We start from the raw sequence: 15,225 nt of genomic DNA, 5'->3' as shown, positions 1-15,225 counted from the left end.
ATCGATCCGGCCAATTCACTGGGTAGATAGTCGGAACGAGCGCGGCGCAACCGGAGGTTAGTTATAGAAGCATCGGATGTTCTGAAAGCATCCAATTCTTTGGCAGCGGCGAGTTTGCTCGAGTCGGGTCTGAAACAACCAAGGAAGCAAAAATACATGATTCGGATGAGGAAGCTACTTCGGTTTAATTTGTAACGTCTCCGACAGGGTTTTGAGCCATGTAGGGTCTTGAGCCACGGCAATTCGCACCCAGACGGTCAACAAGAGTTCAACAATACAGTCAATTTGCACTCTAAAAATAAGATAAAAATGCCATTCGAACACTGGCATTACAGAGAATCTAATGCAGCCTTCTATAGCCCCATCCCGCAGCCCCAATACCCATAAAAGATACCCCTCTAATCAAGCCCCTATATTATAGCGCTTATATCCCCTAAATTACAGTGGGTTCGTAGGTCAGCATCGAATAACGGTCGTGGCATCGCGGTTTCGGGTCGGGGTCGTTCTTCGTGGCGGTATTCGTGATCGTGAGGTCGAGGAGAGTCGAAAATTTGTGTTTTGGGAAAAATTGAGGAGAGTTCTCTTGCTCTGGAAGACTTGTTGTGATCATCAAAATTGGTGGAAATGAGGTTGGCTCAAGTGGGTACATGGCTCAAAACCCTGTCCGAGACGTTACCAGTATTTAGACTTCTCGCCCCGCCCCCGTGTCACCCAAGCCCGCCGCCGGGTCCCTGCACCAAAAGCAAGGACCATATTTGAGCTTGCGTCAAGGCTGCATCTGATTGTGGCAAGCGCCATGCGTCAATGATAGGGTAACTTCCCAATTCGGCTAAAGTGCTCGTCCAGCAACGGACATTTCTAGAAAATATCTGCTACATCGACTTGTTTTACTCGGTATATCGTTAGATTTTAATATTACCAATTAGAACTTGGACTCCAAGCAAGCCCGGCAGCCCGGTCTTTATGGTGTTGAAGCTTCCAGGGTAGGCGATCAGCTTGGCATGCTTGGCAAGGCAACCGAGTCTGGCTTTCTGGCGACCTCCATCCATACCAAGGAACCGAATCCGAAACGAACAGTTCCCTGCAACCAAGCTGCTTCTTCCAACTCGAAGACCAAGGCAGAGCCGCAGAGAGCCGCACCTGTTTGGCCCGAGCCTAGGTTGCCCGAGAACATGCATAATGGGAAGAACCAAGGCACAGCGAAATTTACGAGACGGCTCCTCGCCACTGTCTGATACGGGACCCCGGGAATTCGAGATAACTTTTGCAGCGGCTCAGTGTTTTTGAGAGATGTCGGTCGAGTTCAAGTTCTATCCATAGGTTGTTTCATGTTACTCGCCCCCCGGGCTGTTTCCTCCGCCCGTGCCAAGGCCCGACACAACCCGATGACGGGAAGTTCAAGCTTCGGTACCTCGAGGGACCCTCAGATTGTTCCCTGATGTTTCGAGATGTTGGCCAATCCCGGCAAGTTCAACGTTTACAACTAACTGCACAGGTCCGCCCAGCTGACGTGAAACGAAACTCGACTTGAACATGGCACGATTCTCTCCATCACTCGTGAACCGGAGCTAAAATCCCCGAGTGTAATTTCCGCCTCCCATGGGGCAAGGACACATTAAAAGAAATACCGCGTAACTACCTCAAGGGCCGAGTTGCCGGAGTAAATAAGGACAAACGAAAAAAAAGACCTAACCCGAGATCTACCAGGCTTCCGCAGGGCCGCGGGCCATCGCCATGCTCGCGAACCAAAACACCCCGTTGCCAGTTTCCGACCCAAACCAGCCCCCGAACAAAGGGAATCCAAGTGCAGTTTTACAAAGTAGTACACAGCGGTGGTGGCAAAGCCAAGCACTCCCAAGAACCCAAGAACCCAAGAACCCTTATGCAGCCCCTCTAATATCCCTTACTCGGACTCCGTACCCGGGTACCCTTGGTGGGACTCCGGCCCCTATCCCCCTTGCTCGGGCTCCTCCTTCCCGACGGAGTCTGGGGCGGCATGATCATTCTCATATCCGGCGATGCCTCCGAGTCGGTAGCGTCGTTGGCAAAGAAGTTCTTCCGGACATGTCGCGGGGTCTGGCTGAGGGGAGCCCAAATGTAGGCCTGCTGAGGATTGTGCGCGGCTGCCGACCCCAGCATGGGGGGTACAACCGGTGGTGAATGCAATGGTTCTGCCGGCGTCGCTGCGTGAGAAAGCGTAGATTCGCGGAGAAACCCGAAGCCGACATTGCTAGCGACGACTGCCACTAGGAATAGCGAGAGAATAAAACCCTATGAAACGGTTAGCTGGGCGGCAAGACAGTTGCACGGTATCTGTTTGCTTACCCAGGTCTTAAAAGTCAAAACGCCGACAAACTCGTTCATGATCTCGGCAATATTCTTAGCCGAGATCTGAACATGCATGATTGCCGAGGGATCCTGGTTCATGCATGCGTCCCACTCGTTGCAAGGCCCGTCAAGGGCAGGCGGTCGGTTTGCTCGAGGTGCGCAGCCATTCTTTCGGAAGTTCTCTGAACAGGCCGACATTTCGTTGACGATGGCAACCCGGGCTTTGTCGCCTGCCTGAGAGAGGTCGGATCGGACCTGAGAGAAAATGGCGAATATGCCAAAGAGAACGAGGCTGAGAAGGATGACGTTGACGCCCAGTTGCAGCCATTTGGATAGGATAGCCGGAGCGCTAGGGTGGTCGCTAACCGCAGAAAGAAAATTGTTGAACCAGCTTCGGTTCGATGCCTTTCCGCCCTTGCTTGGTCTCACGGCATGGCCTGGCCCTTCTTCCCAGTCGCTATCGGAATCGTCGGAGTCGTGTGGAAGGCGGGAACGGCCGCTGCCGACGTCCCGGTCGCCATGCAACCGCTTCCTCTTCCTAATCTTGTCTCGCCCCGCCCGGGGGATCTCTCCACGCCCTGATGCATGGTTCCGCAGTAGCGTCTTGCTGAACAGCGTCCTGCCGGCAGACGGCGTCAGGGTAAGCTTCCCAGCATCCTCCTCTCGCTCGAACTCGGGAGTATCGGCTGGCATTTCCGAAGTGTCCGTCAGGGCGGGACTGGAGTCAGCGGGGGAATATTCGGAATACGCTAGCTCCTCGACCCGTTTCTGCGGCGTCGTGAAAGCGGGATTCCGAAAGGCTGGGGCTGATGGGTTGCGCTGTAGCTGGGGCTTGAAGAAGGATGCGTGCGGCGGGCGCGGTTGATCTTGCGACTTGAGGGGTGAGCTTTTTGGAGTGCCTGCGAATGCGAAAGGATTGGGGTTTGATGACCGCTGCTTCGTCGGCGAGTTGAAGGTCGCTATGTGCAAGAGCTCAGTCAGTATGCGGATGATGGCCAGCTTGGATACGAGTTGAGCCGCAGTCGCCGGAAAGAGGAGCATCAAGTGTAGCGCCCGCGTTGGAGAAGTGCGCAACAAACTCACATGTTGACGGCCCCCGAGAGAATTTTGCAAATGGACTCGAATGGTCCACTGGGGGTTGCGACTGGTATTCCCAGTCCATCGGGCCTTCGAACGTTCGACGATCCATGGCGAAGTGGGCAAAGTATGGTACCTGGCAATGTGTCGTTGGTCAGGGGAAGTCGATGCAGCTGGGCTTCGATGGCGCGGGGTTCCGCTGCGTTTTCTCCTTTTTTCGCAATGCAGTGGCGGCAGGCGCGAACAAGCTGCGTCGTTGGTGGCAACCAGTGTTCAAAGTAAACACGGCGGCAGATTTCTGGAATGAAGGGGGCCCCACTTCTGTTGTGGATGTGGAAGCATCCTTGTCCTTTTTCTTGTTCGCGTGTCCGCCAAGCTTCCGCCGGGGAAACTGCGGCTGAGGATTCGAAGCACAGGCCTCCATTTCGCCCCGGAGCGAGCATCTGGGAGTTCCTGAAAGAAAGGCAGCAACAGGCTCTCGACTTTCAACCCCGAAAAGAAACCTACGTTCATCCACCAAATTCAAACACAACCATCAAAAAAGGCACGGCGGTTTTCTATTCGTGATTACAACCGGTGTCGGTCTTTTCCCCAGAGACCCTCTTTCATCAGCCACCCTTTTTATCGCCACGCTCACATCCAAATCAAGTCGCGACACGAACGACCATGTCCGACGCCAACTCCCCAGCCGGGTCGCGGGCTGGATCGGCCGAGCCAACTCATCACGATGAACGCCGTGATGGCTCTGCAGATATCCACAATGACGACGACGGCAATGCTTCCGACAAGGATTCCGATCTCCTCTCCGAAATCGACGAAGACCAATTCGAGGATTACGATCCCACTTTCGAGGAGAGGCCTGTTGAGATTGACGAGAATGTAGCAATGACCTTGAAGGCTGCGAAACGGAAGCGGACGGATGGGGAGGCATCGAAGAAGCCGAAGGAGGCACGTCGACCGAAAAAGAGGTCGCGGGCAACAGACGACGACGTTGGCGATGCGGAAGTAAGGGAGCGACGGCCGCGGAAAGCACGCGCTACAGCCGAGCGACAGACTGCTGCAAGCAAGGAAGCGCCACAAGAGGAGGAAAATGAGGAGCACCTCACGCCGGAGGAGCGCCGCCGCCGGGCATTGCACCGAGCCATGGATAACGCTTTAAAGAACCCCTCGAAGCGGAGACGCAAGAAGGATGAAATTGTATGTGCCGCCACGGCTCCACCAACCAGTTTCGACTGACATGATCTAGGATCTCGAAGATGCAGTTGATGACCAGATTGCCCACCTCAAAGTGGCAATGGAGAAGGCTTGCGTGGCGGACAACGATGCGCGCGAGAGAGGCATGGCTGCTACAAACAAGTTGCAACTGCTCCCGCAAGTCACGGCCCTGCTCAACCGAACTGCCGTACAAGGCTCCGTTCTCGACCCCGATACCAACCTACTTCAATCCGTCAAGTACTTCCTCGAGCCGCTCAACGATGGCAGCCTGCCGGCATACAACATCCAACGCGACCTATTCAATGCCCTCGCGGCGCTGCCTATTAATAAGGAGGCACTCCTAAGTAGCGGCATCGGCAAGGTTGTCTACTTTTACACGCGCAGCAAGCGCCCCGAGACCAGCATCAAGCGGATAGCAGAGCGGCTAGTTGGCGAATGGAGTAGGCCGGTCCTGAAACGGACAGATGACTACAAGAAACGCCAAATCGAAACTCGCGATTTCGATTTTGCGTACGTTCTTTTTCTTCTCCCTTCCAACCATCCAGTTCACTAACTGACCCACCACAGTGCCGCGAAACTTGCCCAGCGCCAAGGGGCCGCCGCGTCTGGCTCGCAGATGACGCTGACCCAGCGACCGGCAGGCGGGAAGTCGCGGTTCGAACTGGAGCGCGAACGCATGCTCGCGCCCGAGATCAAGAACACCAACCGCGCCCAGCCGGCTGGTCTTCCCGCCAGCTACACCATCGCCCCGCGCAGCACGTTCGACGCGACGCGGGGCACGGACGAGTTCCGCCCCGTTGGTGCTGCTGGCTTGGAGGCGTTCCGCAAGATGACGCAGAAGGGGAAGGGCGGTGGTCGGCGCTAGTTGGGCGAGTAGAAGGATGGGTCTCTGTTAAAATGGTACGGTTGGTCACATTGGGATAGCGCCGAGGGAGCAGGTATGCGATCTAACGCATCGCTTTTCACCACAAATTGAACTTCGCGGGGTTGACTTGGTGTTCCATGGCTGGCGTATGCGTCGCTACGGAAGGAAACGCGGCACGGGATAGGCATGGAGGAGTCTTTGAGCTGCTGTAGTAATTAGAACACGTCTCGTTACCCTCCCCGAGGAAGGAGGCTCTACAACCCCCGATTCATTGGTCCTAGGCTCTCTAATCGGATAAACAACTACTCCAGTAAGTATCACAACCGGCATATCAAGGTGTGCTTTGCATCGTCCCCATGCCAGTACGTACCTATCAACTGGAATACATGTCGTGCGACAGCGACTCGGCGTGACACCACGCAACACAACAAATGGAGAAGGGGAGGCGACACGATCGACTCGTTCAATAACAATAGCATTATCAACGAATGCAAAAGAAAAAAAAGCCAAGAAGTCTATCCATATATTCCATGAACCCAAAGTAAAAGAAAGAACTCCCACACAACGGCCGTGATGGGGAAAAGGACATCAGCGAGTGAAACAAGCCAACCGCTAGGATACAGAAAGGAAGGATCGTCATCATGTAGACATAATCTAGGTAATATGAACCACGAATCTTTTTGGCGTTGCAAAGGGAAGGAAGAGAGAGAGGTCCCAACCAAGAAAAGGTCATCATCCATCCAGGTATTTGTTTTAATGATGGAATAAAAAGCAACAGCGACGCAGGAGAGAAAAAGAGACAAAAATAAACAAAGAAGTCTTGTTATAAAATGAACAGACAGACATGGAAGATTCGTTGCATAGTCTTTGCGCACGGGCAGGCTATACATCAGTGGGCAGAGACACTTTGCTGTTGAAGGGAAGAAAACGACAAACCCAGGCTCTCTCCCCCTTGTTTCCGCCTATCCGCCCGCCCGTCCGCCCGTCCGCCCACCCATCTGTGCCCGTCGCCGCCATCGGCCCAAGTCATGGCCCAGGGTAAAGAAAGTTGCAAACACGGCAAACGCAACCCGGAGACAGCCCCAGGCTGTTCGCGGTACAATGCGCCTCTCGACCGGCTAACCAACTGCTAGACCAGACCAGACTAGCTAGACCAGTCTAAGCCAGATCACACAAGCCAAAAGACGGAGAACCAGGCAGGCAGACAAACAGGCAGACAGGGTAGACCTCCAGCCCTCCCCCCCAACCCCCGCACGCATCTCCCCTCCTCTTCCCCCCCTCACCCCCGACGATACCGCCCTCCCCTTCTCTAACGCTTCCGCACCTCGCTCGCCCAGCCTTCTATACCCTCGCCCCGGCTGCCGACCTCGACCTTATCAATCTTGATGCCCTTCATACCGGGAGTCTCCTCCAGCCACGAGTGACCAGCCATACCCCCGGCATTAGCGCGCTTCTCGGGCATGAGCTCGAGCATGGGGGTGAGGAAGTCGGCGATGCGGCGGGGCTCCTCGTCCTTGAAGTGGTACTTCTCGCGCAGGACGTCGGGCAGGGCCCAGTGGCGCAGACGGTGGATGTTGCGCAGCTCGCCCTTGCGGTTGAAGATCTCCTGCGACCACTTGCCCGACAGGCAGAGGGATTTGGGGAAGGGGCCCATCAGCTCGATGATCTGCGCGATGTGGTCGTCGTCCTTGCCGTACTTGGTGCCCGACTGCGGGTCGAACAGGTAGTCGCCTGTGATGAGCTCGAAGACCTGCAGGGGGAGGGGGGTTGTTAGTTGGTGAGAACGAAGAAGGGGAACGGGGGTGCAAAGGGAGAGGATACATACCATAGCTGCCATGCTCCAGACGTCTGTGCTCGCTCCCCACTTGGCACCGAGGATGACCTCGGGGGAGCGGTATTGGCGTGTTTGGATGTCGTTGGTGAAGTGGTGGTTGACCCAGCAAGCGTTACCGAGGTCGGCAATCTTGACGCTGATAATGTCGCAGGCCTGCATGTCGTCGGCCTTGCGCTTCTCGCCTGTGGTCGAAGAGGGCGTTGTGGCCTTGTCCAGCGAAATCCCTGAGACTTCCCTGGTCAGGATGTCGGCCGTCTTTTCCCGCTGCTTTTGGTTCTCCTCCGGGTTGCCGGTGTCCGGTTTCGGCGACGGCTCTTTCGACTTGTTGCCTGCTGCAAATTCGGTTAGTAGAGGCCAACAATAGCAGGAAAAGAACCGACTTACCATCGTGCAGCATCTGCCCCAGGCTGTGTGAGCCAGGGGACGGAAATAGCGAGCTGGCGCTGAAGCTCGCGTTTAAGGGTGACGGCAGCGGCTGGCTGCCGGTAATGAGGGTCCTCCGCCTCCGGCGACCATTCCTATTATTCTCCTTGTCGTTTGGTTCGCTCTTGACCACCCGCTTCACGATCTGCTCGACGTCGCCGATCTCAATGAGGACGTTCTCGGGCTTCAAGTCGGTGTGGATGATGCCACATTCCCGATGCAGATAATCCAACCCCAGAAGCACCTGTTTTGTGATCTGCTTGACGAGCGCCATCGGGATGCCTCTGTGATTCCACTTCTTGATCAAGCCCAACAGGTTTTCCCCGAGCACCTCGAACACCATGCAGACGTGGGTACCATTCGGCCCCTTGTGCTCGAATGAATCCAGCAGGCTGACGACGTGCTTCCGGCCAGGGTGATTTGGGTTCGCTTGAACGATCTTGTTGAGCAGCTTGATCTCGTCTATAGCCGTTTCCGTATAGTGGGCGGCAGACCGTACGACCTTTAGGGCGACGTGTTTCCCCGAGTTGTTGTCTCTTGACAGCCAGACTGTCGAAAAGTGGCCCCAACCCAGCTTCCGCACGACTGTGTACTTTCCATCCTTGAACTTCTCCCCGATGGTTACCGGGTGGTAGCCGCCCTTGCAGTAATCCTCAGAATCCTCCTCGTCGGCCGTGTTCTCCGCGGCGTCCTCTGGTGAGGACGGCGAGGTCGGTGAATGTGTCATGGCTGATGCGAGATGGGCGGCCCTATCGGAATCGACGTGTAAGCAGTTTGTCTAACCTGGACATTGCAGCAGTCCGAATCTAAAGAAGGCAGACACCCGATGTCCGGACGACTTGTGTCATGGAGGCAAGCGGGTGGCGGGGTTTGGTCGGGCTGCGCCTTTGCGCACGGTGCCGAACTTTCGGCGGCCCGAAACGACAAGCAAGTGCAGTGAGTGGGATGCACGACTCGGTTTCAAAACATGCAAAAGCGGAGACCTTGACTTCAACATCGTCTTCATCTCGTGATGCTGGCTGCACAATTGTAGTGGGGGTCAACAAACAAACGGGGAGTTGGTGGTTTGGTTTGTTTGGCCGGCTTGTACGTTGCAGCGACGGGTTCGATGTATCTGGGCCCCCTGGTGCGGGAGGAGTCGGGAAGCGGTAAGGAGAGGGGAGAATTCGGGGGGTAGTGCAAGGTGAAAAGCGCCCAGGCTCACTTGAGCCACAAACACACAAGCCCAAAATATCTGCAGGCTCGTTTCCCCCCTTTGGAACTGGGGGGGATTCTCCATACCCATGCGCCCGAGCTGTGTGATGTCGCAGCGTGAGCGCATGGGTACGGAGGTTGTGGGCTCTTCCCCCTCCATGGGTTCGTGGATTCGTGGGTCCCATGGCCCGCCTGTCGCACCCCGCCACCTCGCTGAGGGACGGCACGCGCTGCGCAATGTGTTCGGCCAGGTCGAAGGAACGGGAACCGAATCCGGCGAACCCAGACACGCGGGACTGGATGGACTCGAGCGGCAATCCGCCTTCTAGAAATGGGGCAGGGAAAACAAGGCATCAATCGATCCTTGCAACGGGGCAGAAAGCGTGATGCACGTACCCAGGACCTTCTGTTGTGATGATAGGTTTCAGGCCGTCCTTCTTCCTCTTCTTATTTATTGCCGAGTTGCCGTTGGCGGGCGCAGCAGCCGGGGTCGATGCGCCTTGCGGCGACCTTTGCGCCAACGTGTCGTTCGCGTGTTGCGATCCGTTCATTGTGCGCGAAAGAGAAATCGACAGCTCAGTTTGGCAAAACGGGGTCGGGTGACGGAGCTCGGGCGCGCGTGGCCGTCCTGTCGATTGCGATGTCGATGGGGTCGGTGGGGAAGGGCAGGCCGGATGGCGGGGCGTTCTCGACGAAGAAAAAAGTCAGGGGCCTGTCGCAAGAACACACACAACTCAGTTAGCGTTTTTGATGCCGAGAAAGTCGGGTCATGGCAGGTTAATATGCCACTGGACTTGATTCGACCCCGAAGGAGCGGGTTGCCGGCAAAGGCAAAGCTCGGTGGCCAAGTTGCGGCGCGATGCTTTGCGCTTCAACCCGGACCGGTCTCGCGCCGCTGGCCAGCCCTGATCCAACGGCGATGCGAGGAGTCGCTCGCCTGCGGATGTCTCAAGACACGGGAGGGCAACCCTCATAGGACATCTTACCCATTCCAGACCTCGGGGATTGTGGGAGTGCCGGATCCAGGAGGGAAGCTCTCCAGCGCTCAGAAAGCAGGCGATCGTGGATCTGCTGTCGCGGCTCGTGGGCTGATCGAATTCAGTCGGTTGCGAATCCGTATGATTGTCGATGCGACGAGGTCTCGGGTAGCGGGCCTGGGCTGGATACTGGGCCCGCTCACAACCAAGGCTGACCTGGGTGGCTGACGACGAGGGAGGGAGGGGCAGCACTCGGTCGCTGCGACTTGCGCCAATGGCTTACCTGGGGTGGAGGCCGAGGACACCGTTCACGAACGACGTGGGATGTTTTCTTCTCTTGGTTGAGTCTCTGGTAAGGACGTCATAGACGGGTGTTGCGCACGGAAAACCTGCGCCGTGCAAAGTTCCAGGTTGGCTCTGCAGTGTTCCTACAGGCGCTTAGGGATGTTTGCGACAGGGCCTGTCTTTCGGTGCGCTCGTTGATCGACTGACTGGGTCAGAGGCGGGGGTAGAGAAGCAGTCAAGTTGATGCAAACAATGATATCGGGAGCAGGAAAGGAGGAAGCGCACAAGGGCGAGCAAGTCTAGGTTATGTTGATATATTTTTGGTACAGACCTCGCAAGCGCCTCCGGCTGGAGCAGCGAGGAATCCGGGATCAAAAGCTGACAAGTCGGCAGCCGTGCCATCTGATGCGACACGGAATGGTGGGACTCGTTGCGATTCGAAGTTGGCAGGGGCGGAGGAACGCAGCCAATCCCGTCACTTCCCGACCCTGAAACCCAGCTGCCTTGTGCTGGGATTCCCAGAGCCAGTTGATGGAGCAACGTGATTGCACCAAATTCGGCCTCAAACATTGACCATGATGTGATCGGTGGCGCGAACGACTGGCCTCCTATCTGTGCAGCCAACAATGTATCTGTGCAACCTCGCCTTGAATGCACGTTGTTTATTATCACATCGGTTGAACACCCAGCATTTTGATCACCGGGCACCTACAATCAAAGCCTGTCATGCTTGCGCAATAGCTACAGGTCATCTGTATTCTGTACAGCCTCAAAAAAGTAAAAAGTAACAGCGACTTCACACAAGGAAGAAACCAACCTGGTTGTCAGGAATACCCAGGGCGCAAATCAGCCAGCTGGCATAATTAGGGCTACAGCAGGATTCACAAACTTTACGGGCACGGTGACCTATTTCCCAAGTCCTGGATAGGTATTCTTGTGATGCTAAAGGTAGGTCTCTTTTTATTAATTCAGGTAGCTGGTCTGCATACCACAGTAGTCCCTATTTTCCTACAGGTCTCTCTCACATATGAACAGAATCAGGCCACAGACATGCCATCGTTGTAGTCTATCAAAATCTATTCTAAAAAATAAAACATAAAGAATTCACTCTCTCATATCGAACAGAGTTACTTGGGAACTGAAACGAAACGATGCCCCTCCCCCTCCACTCCCCACGTCGTCGCCAACACCACCACCCTAACACCATCCATCACCCTCACAACCCACACCTCTTCCGACACGCCTCCACATCAAAGAACGGCCCCTGCGGAATCGCCGCCCGAAACCTCGCCAGATCCTCCGCGGCCAACGCCCCGCCAAAAGAATTCACCACGAACTCATCCGACTGCTGAAAGGCCTGGGGCACGACCAGCGCGGCGCCCGGGTCGTCGGACGCGAACGCGGCGACGGCAAAGGCCGGCGTGCACTCCGGGTTCATCTGGGCGTGGAAGGAGCCCTGCGGGAAGATGGTGGTCTGGTTGGCCGCCAGCTCCGTGCGGATCAGCCGCGGCTTGCCGTCGGCGTCGACCACGCCGCCCTCCGGGATCATTTCTGTGAGGATGCGGCCCGAGAGGACGACGAAGATCTCGGCGGAGCGCGGGTGGATGTGGAGGGAGGCCATGCTGCAGCCTGGGGTTGGGGGGGGTTGTGGTTAGTTATGTGGATGGTACTGGTGGTGGTGGTGGTTTGGAGAGGTGCTTGCTTACCCTCGATTGCTGTGATGGCTAGAGCAATGTTGGTCCCGACAAGGGCAGGGAAGGTTTGGCGGTTGGCCAAGGGGAAGGAGGCCGTGTTGAAATCGAAGAAGAAGTCGTCGTTCGTAGGGAGGATTTTATATCTGTCGACGGCACTAGATATGGCATACGGTTAGATGACGTGGGAGGGGAATAGGGGTGTGTCTAGCCACACGTACGTGTCGGCAAGTTGCAATTGAGCAGGGATAGTGAGGGCCATGGCCACAGCGGGCAAGGCCAGTACAGCGGCGAGGGCGGCGGGAGCTTTGGAGAACATTTTGACAAGCGAACCGGTTTAGGAGCCGTGGTATTGAGGAGGTGAATGGTAGGGTGACAGTGGAAAGAGGGTGTTGTTTGTTGACTCAATTCTGCGGATCAAGGTATGTGTGAACTTGAAGGTTTGATGCATGATGTTGGCTCTCCTAAGGGCGGTATCGACTGCTTTATACTCCAAAGTTTCCATGTTGTTGAGGAAATAATGACTCTGCTCTGATTGCTTGGTTAGGCGATCTCTGTGAATACGCTGCTGAGGCTTCTCAATACGCGATTCAGCCAGCGCTGAGAGTACGCTGCTTACACCCTTACTGCATACGCGATGTGCTAACTCTTTTTATTCGCTGCAAATCGACAACACCGCCACAACCACAATTCTAATACAACGTGGACCGGCAAGTCCGAAGAATGAATTGACTTATATTTTCACCGCATACTACAAACGTCGTAGCGTTGGCCTTGTCCAGAGGCTGGGGTTGATTAGCTCGGAAGCTGCGCTTACCGACGTGGCCGTGTAGCTCATCTTGATTTTGTAGACGGGATCACCGCGCCCCTCTCAACCATCTATGATTCGTTTTTGGGGCTTGCCTGAACTAATTTGCTTTGACTAGTTGTTTAGTCTTGCCTAATTGTGACCTACCAGGAAGAACGCCGGCGGCGTTGATAATTTAGGGGCAAAGCAGCTAACGCCAGACCTTCCCATCACATGCTGAGGTTGTTATTGTTTTTGTGCTACGCGTGTAGAGTGTACCTAATGTACCTAGTCGGCTACCTTGATCACAACCCTGACATACACCGTGCCGAAACTGCAAGTTGCCAGAAGTCACCTGCCGTGCCTCGTCCGCTTTGAGTTGTTTCAGACAAACGTCCAGGTTCTCTCTCCTCCCCAAGTCTTGGCCGTCCACAAATTTCCATAGGCATCTTTAGCGCTCCTGTCGGCTCCGTTTTTGACTAAAAGCTGCCAGAGCTTTTCGTTCCCGTAGTAGTTCGCAATGTGGAGGGCCGGGACGTCGTATTTACTCCAACACCCATACAATCCGTTACTCTTCCAGTTGACGTCGCCCCCCATGTCGATTACAAACTGCACCACCTTGCTCTCGCCATTTACCACAGCGTAGAAGAAGGCTTGCCTCAACCCGTCGGGAGCAGCGTTCCCCAATTCCGTTGCCCGGTTGGAACCGATGCCCGACGTGGCCGCCAACGAGGCGATGATCTCACCAAGCTTCTTCATGCAGGCGGTAGCATACCAGGCAGCGTTGTGGCCGTGCTTGTCTTTTGCATGGGGGTCGATCTGGCTGTCCTGAGGACAGTATTGGCGGACGAGTTCACCGAGCTTGTTAGCTGTTGTGTGGAGTTCCGTCCTTAATTTGCCGCTTCCATCACCGGTAGATGGCGGATCCGGAGTAACTAACGGCGGTGGAGGAGCTTGCGACACCGCATCAGCTGGCAGGCGGCCATGCATGATGATGTAGGGTAGAACATGGTCGAACTCGAAGCTCCGACCGCCTTTGAACGCCAACAGGTTCGACCAACCCTTCTCGGCAAGAGGTTGGAACGCGTCCCGGTTGTTCTTCTCGCCGTTCTTTAGATAATCCCAAAGCTCGTCCACGTAATCCCACTTGGCTGGTATGCTCCGTTTCTTTCGGATGTAGAGCTGGTGCAGCCAGCTCCGCAGTTCCTCGATCGACTCGGCGGGTGGCGACGGCGACGACGGCGGCGACCGAAATCGATGTAGGCCCACCTCGCTGGCAATGGCGAGGCCGTTGAGCATGTCCAGAACACCCTTCTCGTCCTGCGTTACCTCGCGTCCGGGAGACGCGCCGGGAGACTTGTAGGTGATGTCGTGCTCGACCTCGGCCCAGGCGTGCATCATGACGGTGCCGACTTGGATTTCCACCACCCTCCTGTCCCATATCTCCGCTTCCGGGCCCAGGTCCCGCGGCTGGAGCCGCTTGGGTACCTTTACAGCAAGGTGGATAGCGCCATACCCGGAGAACTGCTGCTCCACGCCATCCAGGTTGAGGTCATCGGCGGGGGCTTTGGACGCGGATGCATCCAACCATTTCGCATGAAGCTTCCGTAGCCTCTTGACATCCGCCAGACCCCCCATTCGTTTTGGGTCCTTGGCCATCTCATAGCCTGCCTCCTTCAGGAGCTCGAGCACCTTCTTCGAGTCGCTCGGGAAATAAAGCACGATCCGCGCGCCGAGCATATCGTGGAAGACGCGGATGAGCTCGTCCCGGTTCCTGAAATACCCGAGCTCCGTCTTACTCATATTGTATCGGTCGAAATGCCGCTCCCAGTTCTCGTTCAGCTCTATCATCTTGCGTTGGATCTCTTGGGCGGTTAGGCGGTCGTTCTGTCGGCGCTTTGCAGTGCCCTTGACGGAGGCCCAGCCCTTCACCCGGGAGAGGGTGGGGAGATGCCGGATAGACTCCTGGGCCAGGACGTGCGTCAGGTCTTCTGCGACGACCTTCAAGCATCGGCGGTACGCGCCGGCCTCGCGGTCGTAGACGTCCTTGAATTCTTTTAGGAGCTCTTCTAGATTGTCTTTCGGGCGTTCCTGCGGACTATCAAGGGCCATCTTGAAAGACTGAGGGGCCATCCTGGGACTTTCAGGGCCCATCTCCGGATCGTCCCTGTCCGGATCCCCAGGATCCATCTCGGGATCCGGGGGGACCACTTCAAGGCCCTCATGGGCCGTCTTGGGATCCCCAATGGCCATCTTGGAATCCTCGGAGGTGGAGGGGACAGGGGACGTCTGCTGGAGGCCACGTTAGCATGGCTCTTCAGCAAAATGAAGAAGCCGTCGTGGTGCCTGCCAGGACTCTTTCTAAGGTTCATGTTGGAACTTACGATGAGAGCCATGCTAGTATTTCGATATGGATGCGGTAGTTGTCCGTGCTAGCAATATGGGCCATGAAGGGACAGCATTGATGTGTGCAGGACACTGAAAGACAGGGCAAGTTTAAATAGGGCTCTACTTGCGGACTTCGACCGCCACACCCTCGTTGAAGTGAC

General features: G+C 55.9%; 7 protein-coding genes across 7 annotated transcripts; 1 reads left to right on the top strand and 6 right to left on the bottom strand.

The window, feature by feature from the left end:
- Positions 1 to 1,590: 1,590 nt before the first annotated feature.
- B0H64DRAFT_80685 (Di-sulfide bridge nucleocytoplasmic transport domain-containing protein) lies at positions 1,591 to 3,715 on the bottom strand. The gene is made up of 3 exons (XM_062808804.1): positions 3,412 to 3,715; positions 2,326 to 3,287; positions 1,591 to 2,271 (listed from the first exon to the last, which is right to left on the bottom strand). Exons 1-3 carry the CDS (start codon positions 3,515 to 3,517, stop codon positions 1,894 to 1,896), a joined length of 1,446 nt encoding a protein of 481 aa, XP_062662213.1. The 5' UTR covers positions 3,518 to 3,715; the 3' UTR covers positions 1,591 to 1,893.
- Positions 3,716 to 3,856: 141 nt separating this feature from the next.
- Positions 3,857 to 5,563, top strand: B0H64DRAFT_80594 (uncharacterized protein). Its single transcript, XM_062808802.1, has 3 exons — positions 3,857 to 4,602; positions 4,652 to 5,130; positions 5,188 to 5,563. Exons 1-3 carry the CDS (start codon positions 4,072 to 4,074, stop codon positions 5,483 to 5,485), a joined length of 1,308 nt encoding a protein of 435 aa, XP_062662212.1. The 5' UTR covers positions 3,857 to 4,071; the 3' UTR covers positions 5,486 to 5,563.
- A 251-nt stretch (positions 5,564 to 5,814) lies between these two features.
- B0H64DRAFT_385847 (uncharacterized protein) lies at positions 5,815 to 6,733 on the bottom strand. Its single transcript, XM_062803106.1, has one exon. It carries the CDS (start codon positions 6,373 to 6,375, stop codon positions 6,001 to 6,003), a length of 375 nt encoding a protein of 124 aa, XP_062662211.1. The 5' UTR covers positions 6,376 to 6,733; the 3' UTR covers positions 5,815 to 6,000.
- Positions 6,734 to 6,794: 61 nt separating this feature from the next.
- On the bottom strand, positions 6,795 to 8,469 carry B0H64DRAFT_317371 (kinase-like domain-containing protein; the record flags this gene model as incomplete). The annotated part of the gene is made up of 3 exons (XM_062800328.1): positions 6,795 to 7,235; positions 7,311 to 7,651; positions 7,704 to 8,469. 3 exons carry the CDS (start codon positions 8,467 to 8,469, stop codon positions 6,795 to 6,797), a joined length of 1,548 nt encoding a protein of 515 aa, XP_062662210.1.
- A 376-nt stretch (positions 8,470 to 8,845) lies between these two features.
- Positions 8,846 to 9,606, bottom strand: B0H64DRAFT_80635 (uncharacterized protein). The gene is made up of 2 exons (XM_062808803.1): positions 9,333 to 9,606; positions 8,846 to 9,036 (listed from the first exon to the last, which is right to left on the bottom strand). Exons 1-2 carry the CDS (start codon positions 9,485 to 9,487, stop codon positions 8,943 to 8,945), a joined length of 249 nt encoding a protein of 82 aa, XP_062662209.1. The 5' UTR covers positions 9,488 to 9,606; the 3' UTR covers positions 8,846 to 8,942.
- A 1,808-nt stretch (positions 9,607 to 11,414) lies between these two features.
- On the bottom strand, positions 11,415 to 12,208 carry B0H64DRAFT_454173 (RmlC-like cupin domain-containing protein; the record flags this gene model as incomplete). The annotated part of the gene is made up of 3 exons (XM_062807268.1): positions 11,415 to 11,827; positions 11,905 to 12,047; positions 12,111 to 12,208. 3 exons carry the CDS (start codon positions 12,206 to 12,208, stop codon positions 11,415 to 11,417), a joined length of 654 nt encoding a protein of 217 aa, XP_062662208.1.
- A 609-nt stretch (positions 12,209 to 12,817) lies between these two features.
- Positions 12,818 to 15,221, bottom strand: B0H64DRAFT_80583 (uncharacterized protein). Its single transcript, XM_062808801.1, has 2 exons — positions 15,061 to 15,221; positions 12,818 to 14,968 (listed from the first exon to the last, which is right to left on the bottom strand). Exons 1-2 carry the CDS (start codon positions 15,070 to 15,072, stop codon positions 13,061 to 13,063), a joined length of 1,920 nt encoding a protein of 639 aa, XP_062662207.1. The 5' UTR covers positions 15,073 to 15,221; the 3' UTR covers positions 12,818 to 13,060.
- Positions 15,222 to 15,225: the final 4 nt, after the last annotated feature.

Source organism: Chaetomium fimeti (genome assembly GCF_033439085.1).
Source record: "Chaetomium fimeti strain CBS 168.71 chromosome Unknown B0H64scaffold_2, whole genome shotgun sequence".
In the NCBI taxonomy this organism is placed as follows: Eukaryota; Fungi; Ascomycota; class Sordariomycetes; order Sordariales; family Chaetomiaceae; genus Chaetomium; species Chaetomium fimeti.
This window is presented reverse-complemented; position numbering and strand designations above follow the sequence as displayed.